This window comes from Mustela nigripes, chromosome 17 (assembly GCF_022355385.1).
Source record: "Mustela nigripes isolate SB6536 chromosome 17, MUSNIG.SB6536, whole genome shotgun sequence".
Lineage (NCBI taxonomy): Eukaryota > Metazoa > Chordata > Mammalia > Carnivora > Mustelidae > Mustela > Mustela nigripes.
Window position 1 is genome coordinate 53,131,524 of NC_081573.1, and position 18,533 is coordinate 53,150,056.

General features: G+C 46.6%; 2 protein-coding genes and 1 pseudogene across 15 annotated transcripts in view; 1 reads left to right on the forward strand and 2 right to left on the reverse strand.

Annotated features, from left to right (window-relative positions):
* LOC132006030 (polycystin-1-like protein 2) overlaps positions 1 to 2,108 on the reverse strand; it is a 162,106-nt gene extending 159,998 nt beyond the window's left edge. For 4 of the 12 annotated variants that reach the window (XR_009400961.1, XR_009400959.1, XR_009400958.1 and 1 more), the window contains exon 1: positions 1,836 to 1,921. Coding sequence is in view for 1 of the 12 variants with exons in the window: in XM_059383644.1 (XP_059239627.1) it covers positions 1,920 to 1,953 (34 nt within the window). In the remaining 11 variants the exon portion in view is untranslated. Of the gene's footprint in view, positions 1 to 1,835 lie in introns of all 12 variants that reach the window. The other 8 variants (XR_009400951.1, XR_009400950.1, XR_009400955.1 and 5 more) reach the window with 7 other exon arrangements.
* Positions 2,109 to 2,402: 294 nt separating this feature from the next.
* GAN (gigaxonin) overlaps positions 2,403 to 18,533 on the forward strand; it is a 60,294-nt gene continuing 44,163 nt past the window's right edge. The window contains exon 1 of one of the 3 annotated variants that reach the window (XM_059383633.1): positions 2,403 to 2,569. In XM_059383633.1, coding sequence (XP_059239616.1) covers positions 2,403 to 2,569 — 167 coding nt within the window. Of the gene's footprint in view, positions 2,570 to 3,022; positions 3,255 to 18,533 lie in introns of those variants that run through there. The other 2 variants (XM_059383635.1, XM_059383634.1) reach the window with 2 other exon arrangements.
* Positions 6,293 to 6,543, reverse strand: LOC132006001 (small ribosomal subunit protein eS21-like; annotated as a pseudogene).

Here is an 18,533-nt window from a genome sequence, read left to right on the forward strand (position 1 = left end):
CCTCTACCAGGAAGAGCCTACCTGACTAATCCCCAGTCACCTCCAGTTATTTCAACTAAGGCAACACTCCCATTCCAGGGAAACTGGTTACCTGAGGGTAATTCTCTTATTTAAGCCTTGTTTTGTTTTGGAACCTCCTTGATAGTTCAAGAGTAGACCAGCATTCCATGCAATTAGTAAGTGTTTATCAAGTATTTATATTATACAGATAACTCAGTCATATACATCACCTTTGACCCCAACAACCCAGTTGGGAATGAAGATGAAGACAAAGAAAGTAAAAACAGCAGATAAAATTCAGGAAACATTTATTAAGTGCTTGGTATTCACATTTTTGTTCTCCATCCATCTGACATTCAGTGTGCGTTACTATGGCCCTGCACTGTGCTTAGTACCCGGAAATCGAGCCACTAAAATGTACAAGCTAGCCGGTGACATGGATAAGTAAACCCATTTATAATAAGTTACCTGACAGAACAATGTTCAAGGTACAGCAACAGCTTGGAGAAACGAGTGTCGACCTCTCCCAGGGAAACTGGGCAGGTAGTATCACGGAGAAGATAAGTTCGAGCTGCTTATCTAGGTTTTTTTGTTTTTTGTTTTACTTTCATTGTGACATTTTACAACATACATAAAAATACTGAGATTCGTACAATGAAACTCCATGTACTCACAACCTGCTTTAACAATTAGTAACTCATACCCACTTCTGATTGATCAGCACCCTCCGCCGCTTCCCTCCACCCCTCCATTTTGTCTGGAAGCCAGTCCGAGACGTCTTTATCATTTCACCCATAAATGCTGCGTTTAAAGAAGGACTAGAAATGTCTAGACCTTCCACTATTAAATTCCTTTTCCCCCGTCCACTCTGCCAGCAGCTCTGCCGGAGTTACACACCCTGATTCCTGCTGCGCATCGGAAGCCTTAGCTGGTTCAGGGTGGAGACTCAAGGCTGTATTGGACCCTTTCAGTTGGTTGAAGAAGAAGATGGGAACTGATCCAGTGAAAATCCCCTCCTGCCCTATCTGAAATGCTGACCATTCTTCAGGTCCTCGGTCCCAATCGCTAATTCTTCAGAAAAACCGCTAATTCTTTAGAAGCTTATTGAATTAATTGAATTTAGAAGCTTATGGAGGGTGGTACAAATGAACTGATGTTTGTACAAACAAGGTAGTGTTTGAACAAAGTGGTGGCTACACTCCACACTCGCATGTGCCCTTAACCTCCAATGTGCTCTTAACCCAAGACTCAATGTGCTCTTGCCCTGACTGAGCCGACCCAAAGCTGCTTCCTGTCACAGGTTCGATCTTCACTGGGTTGGGAACCTGGACGCACCTGAGCATCTGGTTCTCTACACACACCCTCCAGCCCTTTGGCATTTCCTGTCTGCACGAAAGGCTGCAACAGCCACGCAGTTACCCGACCAGAACACTGTCCCGGACTCCCTCTCCCTCACAATTCTGTCCGTTCCTTTACAGCCGCCCGCGATTAACCACATCCACCATCATCCTCCGATTTAGGTCCCGGGCCCCTTCCTTCAAGTACGGTAATACTCAAGCATCTTTCTGCCTTTAGCACGACCCCTCCTCGTTCTGCACGCAGCTGGGGGATCCCGCGGCTGTTCAAAAGCCAACCTCCCTACCACCGACCAGGGGGCTCCGCAAAATACAAGGCCTGTCAGTCAGCTCTGCAGCTTCATCCGCTCCATCTCCTCCGTAGCCGGCAAACAAAGGCTCATTCTGCGGGCCTGCTTTCTCGGGTCTCTGGGCTCTCACCCGGGAAGCGCCTCTTCTCTCAGGAATAGGAAAAGCTACACCCACCGCTCCCTCGCTTACAAGCGTGAGCTCCCACGAGTCCGCAAAAACACGAAGTCATCACCTTCATTGCGCAGACGGAGCCATGGCAGATGGGCACCTTACCCATGGCCACGCAGCTACTCAGGGGAGGAGGCATGGCTCGGATTCAGACTCGCGGCGCCAGAGGCCCCGGGCAGAGCCAGAGGAGTCCCGGGGGCCTGCACACCTTCCACCGCAGCAGCGACGGCTCTCGGCGGCGGACAGCCCCAGGCAGCGCGGGAACCGCGACCAGCTGATCCCGCAGAGGAACTAGGCTTCTGATTGGTCGCCTCCGGCAACCATTGGAGAGAGGGAGGGACCGAGGGCCCGGGGGCGTCGCAGAGAAATGACGCAACGCCGCGACTCCTTAAAGGCGCCAGGCCCTTGCGCCGCCGATGGCGCAGGCGCGTTCTGGGGGCTCCCGCTCCTTCTCCGAGCACAGACAGTCGGGGTGGACGGGCGCGCGCGCGCGCGGGCTGTGCACACGGGGCGCGCGCCGGGCAGCTCCAAGGGTCTGGCGGGGCGGCTGAGGCAGCTGGACCAGACGGCTGACGAGGCGGCGCCGAGATGGCCGAAGGCAGCGCTGTGTCCGACCCTCAGCACGCCGCGCGTCTGCTGCGAGCGCTCAGCTCTTTCCGCGAGGAGTCCCGCTTTTGCGACGCGCACCTGGTCCTCGACGGGGAGGAGATCCCCGTGCAGAAGAACATCCTGGCGGCGGCCAGCCCGTACATCAGGTGAGGAGGGGGCCGCGGCGGGCCGGGCGGGGCCGCGCTGCCGGAGCTCGGGGGTGGGCCGGGCCGGGCCGGGCGTGTCCCCGGAGCCCCTGGTCCCCACTCCCCCCGCCGCCCCGCTCCTCCCCGCTCACCGCTCGGCGCGGGGTCCCTCGGGCGGACGGCCTGCCGGACCCCCGGGACGGCCCCTTAGCTTCAGTCACCCTCGGGCCAGTCCCGTGTCCCCCGCGGACCCCCGACTCCCTGGAGTCGACCCCCGGAGCCTGGGCCGCAGCTCTCCAGTTCTCCCTGCTCCGGTGCCCACCGCCCGGCGTTCGCACGGGCCTCCGAGCCGCCGAGGCCCCGGGACGCCGTCCTGGGCCGGCCGGGGACCCGCACCCGCGAGCAGGGCGGAGCCTCGCCCGGGCCGGGCCCGCGGAGCCGGGCTGAAGTTTGCCGGCCGCTCGCCTCCAAATCGCGCAGTGGGCCGGGCGGGCGCGGCGAACGGAGCCGGGCGCGCCCCTCCCGCGGAGAAGCCGAACAAACACTTCCTCGCCCGCTGCGGGCCGAGGGAAGAGCCCGTGGGACCTTCTCCCCGGGGTCCGCCATCCGACCCCCGAGGCCGAAGTTCCTGTCAGACGCGTCTTTTTCCACGCCCGGTGGGAGCTCCGTGTAAAAGCTGGGCTGTGCGTTAGAGGCACACGTTAAAGTAAGCTGTAGCTAATTTTAGAGCACTTACTGTAATTCTCAGGATGCGGTTACAAGCCAGGATCATGAGATTTCAGAGACTCAGAGGGCATTTTAAAACTTAGGTAAAACAAAGCTTAAGCTGATATGCTAAGTCAACTAACCAGGTTAACTAAGGTCGATAACGTGGTGCTTAATCAAGTGTGTCCGATCTTGCGAGGGGCTCTATTTTCTTATAGCAACTTTCTGCAAACTGGGTGGCTCTTTTAGCAAAAGGAAAAAAAAAATACGAAAAGCTGGAGGAACTGCCCAGTAAGCGGGTTAAATATAGACTAATAGTAGAGAATGTCACTAGAATTGACAGGTCAGAAAAAGCAAAATGATGGGCATGTATTCTTCGGGCTTTGTCCCAGCTCCGCTGGGCACCCAAACTCCATTTTCACCTTTGCATTAGGAGATACCTCTGCCAACTCAGAAGCAATTCAGGTGCTCTTGTAACTTCTCCTGACTGCGTTCTGTAAATCTGCTTGCACGCTCTGTGGATTTAAAGGTGGGGTGCAGGGAGTCTTTGTTAGAATGGAATTTGGATTGCCAGTCTGCTAGACGGCTCCTACCTGGTCGTTGGGAGGTGTGAGCAGTCAGTATCAAATTGGAATCGGCAGGTCACAGTCTTCCCTGTATACAAAGTATTCCCTGTTTGGGGAGAGAGTTAGCACAACTACTATAGATGAATTGTTGTTGTAAGTGGCATCCAGCAGACTGAAAAGAAAATTACAAATCCCCAAACACATGCTCTCTATCCCCTTCCCATGCTTCAATTTTCTCCATACCGCTTACCACTGTGATATACCCTCTGTTTCACTCATTTACTTTACCCATCTTCCCTAGCCACCGTGTAAGCTCTGTGAAGCCAGGGAGTTTTCTTTAGTCCATTACTGTATCCCTGGCAGCCAGAAAAAACAGGGCCTAGTGGTTCAGCAGATGTGTTGGATGAATGATGGCCCGCCTTTCTTCCCCGGCAGGTTGGACCTGAGATGACTGGCTCTGTTCTATTTCATTTCAGATGCTCAGTTATCCCTCATTGAGAAGAGCACTAGGCCTGCTTTCTCCTTCTACCTTTTACTCGTATAGCTGTGATCTCTTGGCGGATGACTTATACTTGACTTCAGCTCACTAGTCTGATAAATAAGGGATAAAATGTGTTTTTGTCTCATTTAATCTTTGACCTGTAGAGGAACATGAAATAGTGCTTTGAACTTCTCCAGGTTGACACACAAGTCTACAGAGGTAGTGGTCATCGCTGCTATATCTTCCGCGTTCAGAAAGATGTGGTATCCCCTCGGGACATGGTGGCAAATCAGGAGAATATGTAGTAATGTCAAATGTTACCTACTTACAGTAGCAGTAATTTAGGGTGAAATACTACTCATCAAAGTAGCCAAGCTGAAAGGGACTTCAGATCTTTTCTGGTCTAGTTCTGTCACTTTTCAAATAAGGAAATGGGGCTTGGTGGGCCTTAGTGATTTGTATTATAATGAAGTTACTAGTACCTAGTGGTTGAACTAAGATTAGACTCCAAGTTAATGATACCTCCTCTCCTACTCTAACCATACATGTTACGAAATTAACTCGTACCTGAGTGTTCTTCGTGTAAGCTCTACTACTTACCGATTCACAATATAATTTAAATGTTTACCAAATACTTGTACATACGGTCTCATTTTGATTTTCATTTCCATCTTATTTACTAGGTAGGGCAGATATTTTTGACATTTTATAGATAAACAGGAATCAGTCCATGTATTTTTGTCAGTGACTGATTAAGTTTATTTGATTGTTGAAGTGGTGGAATGTTTTTGGTTGTCCTTTAAAATGAGGAAGCCCAAGTCTACTTCAAAGTAATTTGACTAATATATAATACTACTTAGAAGTAAACTTTTTAGTTATTTTATAGCTGTGATTTCATGCTTTTATAATGTATCTGTTTTGTTTGAAAGGAACTGTAAAGAGTTTTGCTGAAACAAAATGAATTTGCATGTTCTAGCACTTGATGTTTCTTTCCCTTTTGAAGCTTAAGCATTAAGGTCTGTGATGTCATTAATATGTGGACTGGGTGTTCAAAAGTTTAGTAGTCTCTGATATTTTATAAAAATTTAGTTTTGTCTATTAAATTTTGTTGGCCGGTTTAACTATCCTAAGCAAAGTAAAGTTGTATGGTTTAGAAGCAATGTTATACATTGCTTCTGAATGCTCAAAAAAGGGAACCAATTCAGCTTTGTCAGAATAGGAATTAAAGCAACTCATTTGGCATACTTTCTACTTAATAGAGAAAAGTCTTTTAACCTAACTTATTGGCTTAATCATTTCCTGTGCTTTGTCTTTGGTTTAGCATTTATTTTTCCTCCTGCTACTCTCGGCTATCAGACACTAGGAGGACTTTCAGTATAAAAGGAAGAAACCAGAAAACTCAGCTTTAGCAGTAGAATCCTAATGATAACCTGAAAAAAGATTGTGTAGAGTATATGTCGTGCAGCTTTAGGGTACAGATGCTACTGGAAGGAGGGCAAGACCTTTCACAGTCCACCATTAAGCTCAGTAAGTGGGATGCTGCTTTCCCAGGGTGCCCTCTTTCTGGCTGTTTCCCATTCTGATCCCTGAATGATGTTTTTTCCTTTAGTTTGTTGGGAAAACTAAATCTAAATGTAGCTGACGACAAAATTGAATTCGTTGGTATAACGACCCACAGAATCTTTCCTTTCTCAGCAACCCTGAGACCTTCTGGGAAAGGTTCCCTGAGGCTTATAGGAAATTTCCCTTTCTCTTGAATATTGTAAAGTTTGCTTTGCTTCATGTCTGAGGCTCTTCTGATTCTGGCACACTCCCATTGATCTGATAGAGAGTTCAGACTCTTAAGAGCTGTGGTTCTTTGGGAGTTATGTATGTGAAAAGGAATGGTATGATTCTGCAAGAACACGTGCATGTTCCTATCTTGTCACTTTTGGGGGGGGTGGAGTTGCTATTTATTTATGGCAAATACTCCACATCCATGATCCTCTCCAGTCAGAAGTTCTTTGAAATGATGCCATTGGCCTTGACCAGTCAGGGGATAGAGTCCCCTGACTCACCCATCCTGCAAATGGCCTCACAGGTAGCAGAGGTTTTAAACTGGCCATTGAGCCTGTTGTCACCTTGTCAGCCTCAGCCACGTTCACCTGGATGGATGTGTGGTCCTTGGTGCTGATGATGCAGTTGCTAGAGGAGTATTTCCACAGCACAGACAGGTGCACGAACTTGCCCGTGTTCTTCTGCATGTTGAGGGCACACCTGCTGCCACCTCCACCATCGTGGGCCCAGAAAAGCCTCTATTCACTTATGAGAATTTCGTTTTTTTTCTGGGGAACTGTTGGAGTGTTAATTGTTTAGCTCTTCGTCATGGTGAGTAAAGGGAAGAAAGATTCTCAAGATTTTTAGATCCCTTGAGTCAGCCAATGGTAAGAATGGCAGCTTTCCCCCCTTGTTGTTGTTGTTTTTTTTGTTTTGTTTTGTTTTTTTCAGGGAAAGCTGGTCTTGGGAAGGTGGAGTAGAGACACTGGGCCCAGAAACCAATCTAGGTCATCTTGGATTCCTTTTCCGGGACTTGGTTTCCTCATCTGCAAAGTGAGGTTGGCCAGGCCACATGAACAGCAAATCCCCTTTAAGTCTGAATTGGGTGGCTCCATGCTATTTTCATTTTGTTTTGTGTGTATATGTTGTGGAGAGGGGTCTGTTTCTGTTCTTACAGCTTTATTGTATCATTTAAAGCTTTGTTGTGCATTGACCTTAAGGCATTTCCTCTGCCCTTTCTCACATGATTTGGTTGGGTATTCTGTTCTAGGAATCCAGCCCCATAGAGCTATTTTGTAACAAACATTGACTCTATGCTGTTACTCTGGGTGTATTCCAAGGCCTAATTATCGATGAGCCTGTTTGGCCATTTAAATCTAAACTTTGACTCATAGATGATGCTGATGAACTACTTAAGGAGACTAATATGATCTCGGTAGGAAGTCCAAGTTTCGGAGCAGCGTGGATATTGTCAACATCCTTTCTTTGGGCACCCGAAACCTGTCCTGTACTTGATCGGTACTAATATCCATTAGTTTGTCTGCTGTGTGCAGAGCATGCTGTTGGTGCCCAAGTCCCTTTTCTTTCCCTGGTGCTTTGGGTTTTTGGTCCCCTAGGTGCGGCCGCTCCTGCCATGGGATTTTGAATGGTGACTGTAACCTGTGAAGTTCCTTAGTGCCTAAGGGTTCAGCTAGAAGCTCCCAGTTCTGAGACTCTTGCTGAGACGTGAGCATCCTTAAATTCAAATGATGACATCTGCCTCTTGCTGTTCCTTCATGGTGCTGGGGATGTAAGTCAGGCCTGAGTATCTTTTAATGGTTCTGGGCCTTGTTTTCGTCCAGCCGCTGTAAGGCATCCCGAACGACTTCACAAGATGCAGTCTGTCCTGAGGGCTTACAGTCATCAATGCAAAGTTATTATTTTTTCTTTTTTTCCCCTTCTTCCTTCTCCCCTTCTCCTCCTTCTCTTTCACCTTCCCCTCCTTTCTGGTGTTTGCAGTCGTGTTCAAAGAAACCCTTTTCTTATGTGAGGTTTTCAGAACTGATATTAAAGTATGTTCTGTTTCAGAAGGTCCAATGCAGCCTTTTCTCTGGCTTCTAAGGAAAACTAAGCACTTGCAAATTGGAGCTCTAAGTCCAACATAGGTTGCTCATTTCAGCTTAAAGGTTTCTATTCATCTGAGATAGTGGCTGCCTGCTAGTAGCAGTGAGTGTTCTAATTCTGGAGAGGTGTTTGGAAGGTTTCAAATGGTGAAACAAATCAATGAAATTCTTGTTAGACTAGTGGATCTGATATAAGGGAAATATTGAGTGTTTATACTTACAGTAGAACTTTCCTGAGGATTGCTATTTTGATTAATAGTGTATATGATAGATGTAAAACATCTCTGTGAGCACTGATTAAGTTCTCATTCTTTAACCTATAGCCTTTAACTTCTGCCTCTTCTCACAGTTTGGATTTTCCCTGGTAAGTCCTCTTCAGTGTTTTTAAAGTAATTTCTCTTGTGCAATTTAGAGAGTCAAGTAAAGCGATTTCCACAAACTCTGGTTCTTAGGATGTAGATTTGGGTAATATAGCCTAAGTGTACAGATTACAAAGCCACTGTATCCATTGTTTAAACTGCTAATCAGTGTGTCTCATGATATCAAAGTGAGGGTTAAAATCTATTTATAATCCATAAAGAAAACATAATTAGGACAAATAAGGAGTCGTTTGGCTTATGAGTACTGTGAGGTTAGTCCTTCAGGGAGCCATATGATCCTTCGGCAGGAGACAAGTCTATCATTTTGTGTATGGAAGCTGTAATATAAATGAATAATTTGTAAGTTAGAATTCTAGGTTAAAGGTGGAGATGCAGAGGTGTGGGGTGTGACAGTGGCAGACCGTGGCTGCAACCTTGAATTCAAGTGCTTCGCCTGGGTTCTCTATCCCCTGACACAGGCTGAGTCCAAAGAAGGGATCAAAGGCTGAGGTAAAGGTGACATCTGTAGTTCTTGGGCGGGGAAAGTCACGTGTCTGTCTCAATGCCCTCCGGTGCTCAGCCGGAGCTCTTGACCCCCGTGCCCAGAAGAGCAGAGAGTGAAGTCTTCTTTCTTGGTATTGACTGCCAAAAAGTGACTTAGCTGTAAAACGGTGGTCTAATATTCGCTGATTCCATTCCTCTGTGGGAATAAATTATAATATTTTCCCCTCTTTTCAGAGATTTAGAAAAATAGACTACTTAAGGAAAATAAAATCTTGTTAAGGTTTTTTGTCCTTTGTCCCAAAGAAGGCAACACAACATCAGACATCACTCACCATCAGGGAAATGCACATCAAAGCCGCAATGAGCGATCACTGTATACCTGTTAGAAGGGCTAAAATAAAAAAGACAGGAAATCGCAAGTGTTGGCACAGATGTAGAGAAGGAACCCTCATACACCATTGCCGGGAACATAAATTGGTGCAGTCACTGCAGAAAACAGTATAGAGGTTCCTTAAAGGAATTAAGAATAGATACATAAGCAAGCAACCTAAGTGTCCATCAATAGATGAATGGATAAGGAAGATGTGTGTGTGTGTATATACACACACATATGTATACACACAATAGTATATATGTGTGTGTATACACACACATACACACACACACACGCAGTGGAATATTGCACAACCACAGAAGGGATGGGGTCATGCCATTCGAGACAGCATGGTAGGACTGAGAGGGTTTTATGCTAAATGAAATAAGTCAGACCGAGAAAGACAAATACCATATGATTTCATGCATAAGCAAAATCTAAAAAAATAAAAGCAACAAATTAGTAAACAACAAAAAGCAAAAAATCAGACCTAAAATTACAGAGGACAAACTGATGGTCCCCCTTGGCAGGAGGGGCTGGGGCAGGAGCAGTTTGGGCAAAATGGGTTAAAAAGAGAGAGAGATACAGGCTTCCAGTCATGGAAGGGGTAAGTCATGGGAATACAAGGCACAGCATAAGGAATATAGTCAGTGATATGTCATAGCACTGTATGGGGACAGATGGTGGCCACGCTTGTGGTGAGCACAGTATAGTGTATACACTTGGTGAGTTACTGTGCTGTCCACCTGAAACTAAGGTAACATGAGGTGTCAGTTCTACTCAAGTCAAAAAGAAAAGAGGGGCACCTGGGTGGCTTGGTCGGTTAAGCATCTGCCTTTGGCTCAGGTCATGATCTCTAGGTTGGGTTCAAGCCCAGGGTCAGGCTCCCTGCTCAGCAGGGAGTGTGCTTCTCCCTCTCCCTCTGTGTCTGTAGCTCTCCCAAATGAATAAATTTTTTTTGAAGATTTTACTTATTTATTTGACAGAGAGAGATCACAAGTAGGCAGAGAGGCAGGCAGAGAGAGAGGAGGAAGCAGGCTCCCTGCTGAGCAGAGAGCCCAATGCGGGGCTCCATCCCAGGACCCTGGGATCATGACCTGAGCCAAAGGCAGAGGCTTAACCCACTGAGCCACCCAGGGCCCCCCCCAAATGAATAAATTTTTTAAAAAAAGAAAAGAAAATCCATTGTAAAAAGAAAAAAAGTTAGCATTGTCTTGAAGTATGAAATGTACTGTGTTAACTCGTCGCAACTAGACTTGGCCATAAAGGGACCTAACGTCATTTGTGTTCACGGTCTAGGGGCTTGATTATGGGTTTAGCCGTCTGTTCATCAAATGCACCAGAAGATACTCAGTGACAGCTAGGTGCTGCAGAGACTCCTGTGACAGGTGACAGACAAGGAGCTTGCATTTCACTGGTTGACAGGGTATAGCACTTTCAGAGGCTTGGTTTTCTTTGTGTGCGGCTGCTGTTTGAGTGTGTCTCCCACACACAGTGTCAGAACGGAGACTGAGTACATGGAGACCTAATCCCTTGAGTTACTTGTTCTACTCTATGGGGCTAGTCAAGGAAATAAACCTAGGACCAAAGACTTGTCAAAGTATTTTTGACATTTGCTGAATTTTTCAATACTGATGAAATATATCCTGATGTTGCGTGTACTGTCCATTTCAAGAATGGGGAAAGAAGGGACTGACTTCATTTTTGGTTAGATCATTCTAAAAATGCTGTAAAAGTGTATTTAAAGGACTCATCTGATTATTCAGTACTGCATTAGTGACCTCAGTTAATCATCTTAACAAAAACAACTGTCTTTAAGTAGAGAACATGGATCCTCCGTCAAGGTTCCCTAATTGGCTCGTTCATTCACTAAACTTTTCTTGAGCATTTTTGTGCAGCACAGCTGTACCCTGGGCGCCCGGGGCTCCAGCCCCCACTGAGTCCATCTGAGGAGGCGGACAGTGAAGACATCTGCCACAGAGAGATGTAAGGGATGGACATGGTTGCTGCTGGTCCAGGTGGAAGGAGCACCCCTCTGAGGGTCTGTAGGTGGAAGATGAGGATTTGACCTGAGCAAACCCCTCAGGGGGTTGGGGGGGGTGCGGAACACAGCGGGCGCGGGAAACCAAGTGCTGCGGTCCAGAGACCAGAACAGACGGGCACACTGGATTGGGGCAGGGGGTGGGGCAGAAGAACACCAGCAGGACGAGATGGTGAGCAGCAGGTAGGACGGCATGAAACAAGATGAGAGGGGTGGGCAGGGCCCTGTTGTCCTGGGTTGGCGCTCACACTGCCCTCCGGTAAGTTGAAACTTTCACTGTAGCATTTCCCTGAGTTGCTGGATGTATATTGGGAGCCGACTGGGGAGGTGTTGGGGTTTGAAGACAGGACCCAATATAATCTCCCAACATAGTTTAGTCCATGCAGGGGTTGAGGTGCTGTTTTAGAGGTAATGGATAGACACTGAGGCTTATAAGAAGGAGGAGATGTACTCTTACTTAGGAGGGTGCTGCCGTTGTTGGGACGGGAAATAAGGAGTCCCTCCCTGGACTAGGGCTGGTCAGAGTCAGAGTAAACTGCCTGGGTTAGGGGTAGTGGGGATAGGACTTGTCGGTGAGAAGACGCCTCAAGAGAAGCTAGGTTCACCGGTCAACAATGCTTATCACTTACTGTGAGTATTAAATTGGGAATAACTTTAAAAGATTCTGTTCTCAAAGTTCACAGCTTACTTGTGCAAAGACAAGTCCCAAAGTATGGGATTGTATTTTAGTTGTATAGATAGATGCTTGTGGCTCTAGGAGTTGTGCAGAGGAAGAGTACTTGGGTTGTCATGTAAGGTTTCATGCAGGAAAACAAAGCCTTTGGACAAAGCCTTGAAGAGAAGGACTAGCAGGTGAGTGGGGCAGGAGGGAGGTTAAGCACAGCGTCAGGAGGTGTGTGCTCACGCAGTCAGTAGACTGATGGGACTGGACTGGAGGCTTGGGTAGGGATGGTGGCAAGTGTGGATGGACAGGCAGGTGAGAGCGGGCTTCTCGAGCGCCAGCTAACAAGTTTAGATCTCATGCACTCATTAAGCACTAGTACGATGACTGGAGCCTTGGAAGGGGACTTGGTTGTTGTATATCCACAGGGCTCGGGGGGCCCTGGAGTTGCTGGCTGATGGGGACGGCTCGCCATGGCAGCATCCTGGGGACCGGGTGAAGCCAGTATCCAGGCTTAGGAAAGAAGGCAGCCCGCCGTTCTCTGAATGTGGGGACGGAGGAGGAGGAGGTAGCAGATTTCAAGCCCGGCTGCGTAAAGAAAGTGGGAAGCATAACATTCTGTTTTTGTGTTGAATTTGGGGTAACATTGCTGAATAAACATCTTCATTATACTCTTCTGGTTCTTGAAAATTCTGCGAGTGCTCCACAGATCTGTGAATATGAATGTTTATTTTTGCGGCATTTCTTGTCTGTGCCGTCCGTACCTCCTCGTTTGTGACAGATAACATGTGTATTCCTCCTTCAGGGCCTGGCTCCGGTATCCCTTCCTCGCATTCTCCCCGTTCAGCCGAGCAGTCGCTCCCTCCTACAGACTCCTTTAGCCTATCGCCTGTGCCTTCAGCGCGGCCTGTCTTTCGTTCGGTGGGGACAATTAGAATAGACAGGGGCACTGGGTGCTTTCAGAGCCTCATCTTTATCTCCAGGGCCAGAGGCCCTAAGCTCATTACCGGAAAGCCCGTCCACGAGAGCACTGAGTTGACTGCTGTCTGTAAGTCCTGACGAAGACGTGGAAGGTCAGAGTCCAGGATGCTGACACGCTGCTCCCAGACAGGGCTACACTCTTTCCTGTAACATTTTGCTGAGTGACTGTGTGCTGGGGATAGTGTAGAGAGACAGAATCAACCGTCCTGTGACAGAAGTTACTACCAGAGAGTCTTTAATTTGCCCCATTTTAGATGCACAGTCAACCCAACCAGCCATTTCTGGTGCCAAGAAACCTGGAGAAGAAGGGACCAAATTCTTTATTCAGAAGGAGCAGCTCCAGTGAGAGCGCTTTTGTTACGACATGACTAAAGAATTCATTGAGAAGCATTCATTCCCTTGACAACATTTTGGAAGGCACTTTGAGCTTCAAGTAGTTTGGTGAAGTTTATAACCGTAGATTGTAAATTATGGAGGCGCCAGAAGCGAGAAGGCGGCTTGAAGCTGCTGGAGAGGGGCTCAGCCCACCCTTTATGAAAGGGAGCTGAAGGGCCGTGTTGGAGGCTGTGTTTTGCTTCTGGTTTTCTCTACCTCCACTATCTCCTTCTTCAAAAAAGAGAAAAACAAAACAAAACAAAAAAACAAAACCCAAAACCCCGTTTCTCAACCTTCACTTCATACTCTGGTTTGAAACTGCTTTGAAAGGATAACTACAAACACAATAACAAGTTGTAAAAATTCTTACTTCTCCTTTAGGAGAATATTATTTAGGAGTGTAAGTCCTCCTTCTAACTCTTAACATTGGGAAGGAGGGAACAGAAGGTGAGTAGACAAGCAGAAGTTCTGTGGTACTTCGTATCCTGTCGCAGAAAAGAGGCAGAGGAGCCAGCTTCCCCGTAGAGAATCCTTGTCAGAAGTGCCCCCAAACCAAAGGGAGGACCGCGTGCATGGGGTCTTCAAAGGGCGCAGAAGGCGCCTCTCTTAAATAGCATCTAGAAATGCATCCTGAGCAGAAAATCTGGAGCTCTCCTGACAGGTTGTGGCATGAAATGTCTGTCTTTTATGTGCGTTTCCAGAAGGTCAGGGTGTGACCGGAGTGAGGGCTTAGGCTTGTTTCATTCTAGAGGAATTTTTTGCTTCACAAGTTTGCTGCATCATGATTCTGCCTTTGAACTCATCTTAAAATTTTAACATGCATTTTCAAACCTTGTCTTCTGAGAAGTAAATTTTATGGATTGCTTTACTTGCAAAATTACAAGAACCAGGTTTAAATTTTAAGAATCTTTTTTTTTTTTTAACACAAAAAATCACGGAAGATCGCATGAGAGTTATTTATGTGCGCCTTTATTCTGGTTCTGAACAGTGTACTTAATTGCTGTCGTCGTCATCATCATCGTCTCCCAGGTAGACCTGTCACTTGCACTAGAGCTTTCCCTCTCCTTACAGCTCAGTCTCACGCCCTGTTCATCCTTTTTAATAGCGAGTTGTACTACGTCATCTTGCTGTATGATGCAACTCGTTTCATCCTTTCCCTTTGACATGTTAATTTCCAGTTCTTCTTTCCTTCCGAATAGCAACTCTATAATAAGCAAATTAGGGGAAAAAAAGAGGGGGGTGTTTTCTTTTTTCTTTGTATTTTTTGTGGGTACATGTAAGCCTACTTTGGGGGCTGTGTGCCCAGTACATCTGTTTCTGAAGCTAGTACAGATTTCTTCTTGGAGAATAAAGCCAGATCACCGTCCAGGAAGACTGGATTATCACGGAAAGACCTTGGCAGTGTATCTGATGTTTTTTCCCTCAGGCCTATCACTGTGGCCTTGTCACTCTTGCAAGTGTTTTCTCAAAGTTATTGCTGTTTGGCCTATCTTTTAGACCAGATTTTTTTAAATGTTGTATGCTTGTTACTCTAAAAATATTTAGAGGAGAGTTTGGTGAAGTTTTTCTGTAGAGTCCAGTGTTTTAGGCTTTTTAGACCACAGGTAGCCTCTGTCACATAGTCCTCTTTGTTTTTGTTCTAACGACCTTTTAAAAATATAAAAACCATTTTTAGCCCAGAGGCCCTCCAGAAACAGGCTATAGGTTGTAGTTTGTTGATTCTTGACCCTAGAGTATTAAATTTTTTAAAGAATTTGCACATAGAGACTAACTTGGAAGATCACCTTTAAAGCTGTCTAAATCATAGAATAATGCTTTGCGGACCAGCCTTGGGTAGAGCAGAGATCCGCAGTCCAGGCTGATTCTCCCTGACCCACCCTCCCGTCTTCTCTTTCTTCTGGATGGTTGTTCTGTCGCATTGTCTTCTTCCTTCTGTATCTTTTATTTTTTCCCTTCCCTTCTGGCTCCTTCCCTTGGCTCAGAGACATGCCTGGGCCGCTTCCACTGCCTGCTATGTGGCAGACATGCAGATGTCCAGCGGATGTATCTCTGCGTCCTCTGCTAACAAGTGCATGACTTTTTTTAAAAATCTAATTTAATATTAATTAATTAATTTTAAGTAGGTTCCATGCCAAGCATGGAGCCCAGCGTGGGGCTTGAACTCAAAACCTTGAGATCAAGACCTGAGCTAAGATCAAGAGTCAGACGCTTAACCACCTGAGCCCTCCAGGCGCCCCACACATAATTGAAGAGCGTAATTCTTCAAACTAGAGTGTCTATTTATCTTGTCCACGATCTTACCACCTCTTTTTCCTTATCTCTTCTCCTATGTTATCACTCCATTAAACCCGTTTTTCCAAATTGCTAAATAGGATTGCCAAATCTGGTGAAAACTTGGAAGGCAGCTATGCTAACCACTATACCACCAACGCTCTGGTGAAAACTTGGAAGTGTTTATCCAGCTCAACCCATCTGCTGTATTTATCACTCTTGGTCATTTTCTTGACACTTGGTCTCTCCAGGCTTCTGTGACCCGACTTGTCCCATTTCCCCTACAGTTGGCTTTTCTGGCTCTCCGCCCTGTCTGTCCCTATACGTGATGTGGCACAAGCTTCTGGCCTCCCCTCCGCTCTCTGACAACATCATCTGCTCCAGAGATGCAGCTACCTCGGCCTCTCTCCTGAGCACCAGGCCTAATATCCCTGACAGCCTGCTGCGGGGCTGCTCGGCCCCACCCACCCCCAGGCCAGCTCTCCTCCCCCAGGTGGGTGGTCAGTATACTGCCAGACTCCCTGGGAGAAATTCAGAGACCTTGGGGATGTGCCCTCCCTACACACATACGTGATGCCATAGCCAGTGGTTTTGGCCTCTCACATCTGCAGCCTTTCTCCTCTTCACCGTCACTGCTGCTCACATTCCAGCTGTTACTAGTTCTGAAAGGTGACGGAGCCTCCATGCTCTGTCCCCATCAGTCCTCCATGCTGCTCCTGCCGCGCTGATGCTTCTAGAATGTAATTAGATAATGCCTAGAACTAATGGCTTCCGTGATGAGGTTGATGCAGGTACTGGAGCAGGAAAAATACACCATGAGCCTAGAGTATTTGCCAGAAAGTAAGGAGGTGCCCAAAAGATGAGAGAGCCAATGGGAAGGAACTCTCAGTGGCCAAAGCTTTGGCAGTTTGAACAAGGAAATGAATGTCAGTAACATTGGATCATAAATCGTACAATGTAATACATATCCACATGTGTAGGCACGAGTAAATGAATGAATGGGTGAATCAGTAGGAGAAGAGATAGCTTTTATTTTTCAGTTTTATAAAAGAAATTTTTTTGAGAGAGAACACACATGCCCAACCAAGCCCAGGGAGAAGGAGAATCATAAGCCAACTCCATGTCCAGCACAGAGCCCGACACAAGGCTTGATCTCACGACCCTGAAATCATGACGTGAGCTGAAGCCAAGAACTGGACACTTAACTGACTCAGCCACCGAGGTGTCCTGAGATAGCTCTTCCTTACAAAAGAATTTCCATTAATAAGTATAGATGGAATAAAAGAATAGAAAATCATCATTTGAGCATGATAATAATTGTAAAAGGCAAGATCCACCAGTGGATACTGAAATTAGTGGGCAAGACGTGGCGGAGAAAAAGGATATTTGGGAGTGTCTGGGTGGCTCAGTTGATTGAGCGTCTGCCTTTGGCTTAAGTCATGATCTCAGGGTCCTGGGATCCAGCCCTGCATCAGGCTCTCTGATCAGCAGGGAGGCTGCTTTTCCCTCTTCCTGCCCTCTATGATTTCTCTCAAATAAATAAATAAAATCCTTTTAAAAAAAGGATATTCGTATATTCCAAATTATCTTCTTTGGTGGATTTAATAGTAACAAAGGGATAAATAGTGACTTTAAATTCTTCGTGGAGAAGCCCAGCGGACGTCATCATAGCCAAATGGCCGAGGTTGACCTCATACACATCAGCATTGTGAAATGCTGCACAGAAGGACATGATCTCACTTCTGTAGGGTTCCTGCTAAAAGTATGTTATCAGTCTAAGAAATTAAACCCAACCTGAGGGACCTTTTACAAAATAATTAACCACTACTCACCAAAGAGTCAAGGCCTTAAAAGGTGAAGATTTGAAGGACTGTCACAAGTTAGAGACATAATCATGAGCTGAAGTTTGGAACCCTAAATGGAACCCCAGAACAGAGAGAAGACACTAGGAGAAAACTGGTGAAATGTGAATAAAGTCCATAATTTATTTAACACTTTTATACCAGTCTTTAGTTCTTAGTGTTGATAGTTGTACTAAGATTATTTACGATCCTAACACAAGTGGAAGCCACCTGAGGGGGGATACAGAAACTCTACGATTAAAACCTTTTCTGTAAGTTTAAAATTATTTCAGAATAAAAAGATTTTTTTAAAATTCCTCATGCACAGTTCCATTTCCCTTGAGGTGAAGTCCTTGTGTGTGTGTGTGTGTGTGTGTGTGTGTGTGCACGCGCACACACATGTGCACGTCCTCCAGAAGCTGGCTTGTCCCCACCCTCCTTCCCCATGTGCTTCTCTCTCCAGCCTTGTTAACCTGCTCGCCCCTGTCGTTCCTTGGACGTACAATACCTCATACCTCACTGCCTGTGCTGTCCCTCCTCCTTGGTGTAAAACACTCACCTGAGGCCCCATGCAGGTGCCACCTCTGGGAAGCCTTTTCTGACCTCTCTCCCTAGAGAGCTGACTTTTTGCCTCCCTTTTGCTTAACACATCGCCCACTGCACAGTATTTATAGTGATTCACTTGCCTTGTCCCTTTGGCCTCCTCCTCTGTCCCTCCTGTGACAGTTCCAACGTTTTCCCTTTTCTTGGCCTTTGCACGTACTGATCAGTTATTTGGTAGACAGTTAAGGAACTTGGGTTTGTTTGATTTCTTCCAGTTAGATTGCGGTTCTGCATTCTGCGGCAAGAATAGCAGGGGAGTGATGTCCCATCCTCCTCCATGTACTCCGTCACAGCCCCACCATGGTTTGTCCCAGCATTAGATGACGTTCGTCGATCACATGGTTAAAGATGGCGTCCACTGGTTTAATCCACTGGTTTTCTCTTTGTGATTAGCAATTACAGGGCGACGCTTGGAGATGATGGAAGTAGTCCATGCCTCATCAACTTTCACTCACCAGTTTGAGTATCAAGCTTTGTAACTTTGTAACTGTTATTGATTAGACTCCTGATGTCAGGCTCACGCGGCTGCATGGAGAATAGCACCCTGTCCTGAGATGGGGACGGCCTGGGGAGGAACAGACTTCCA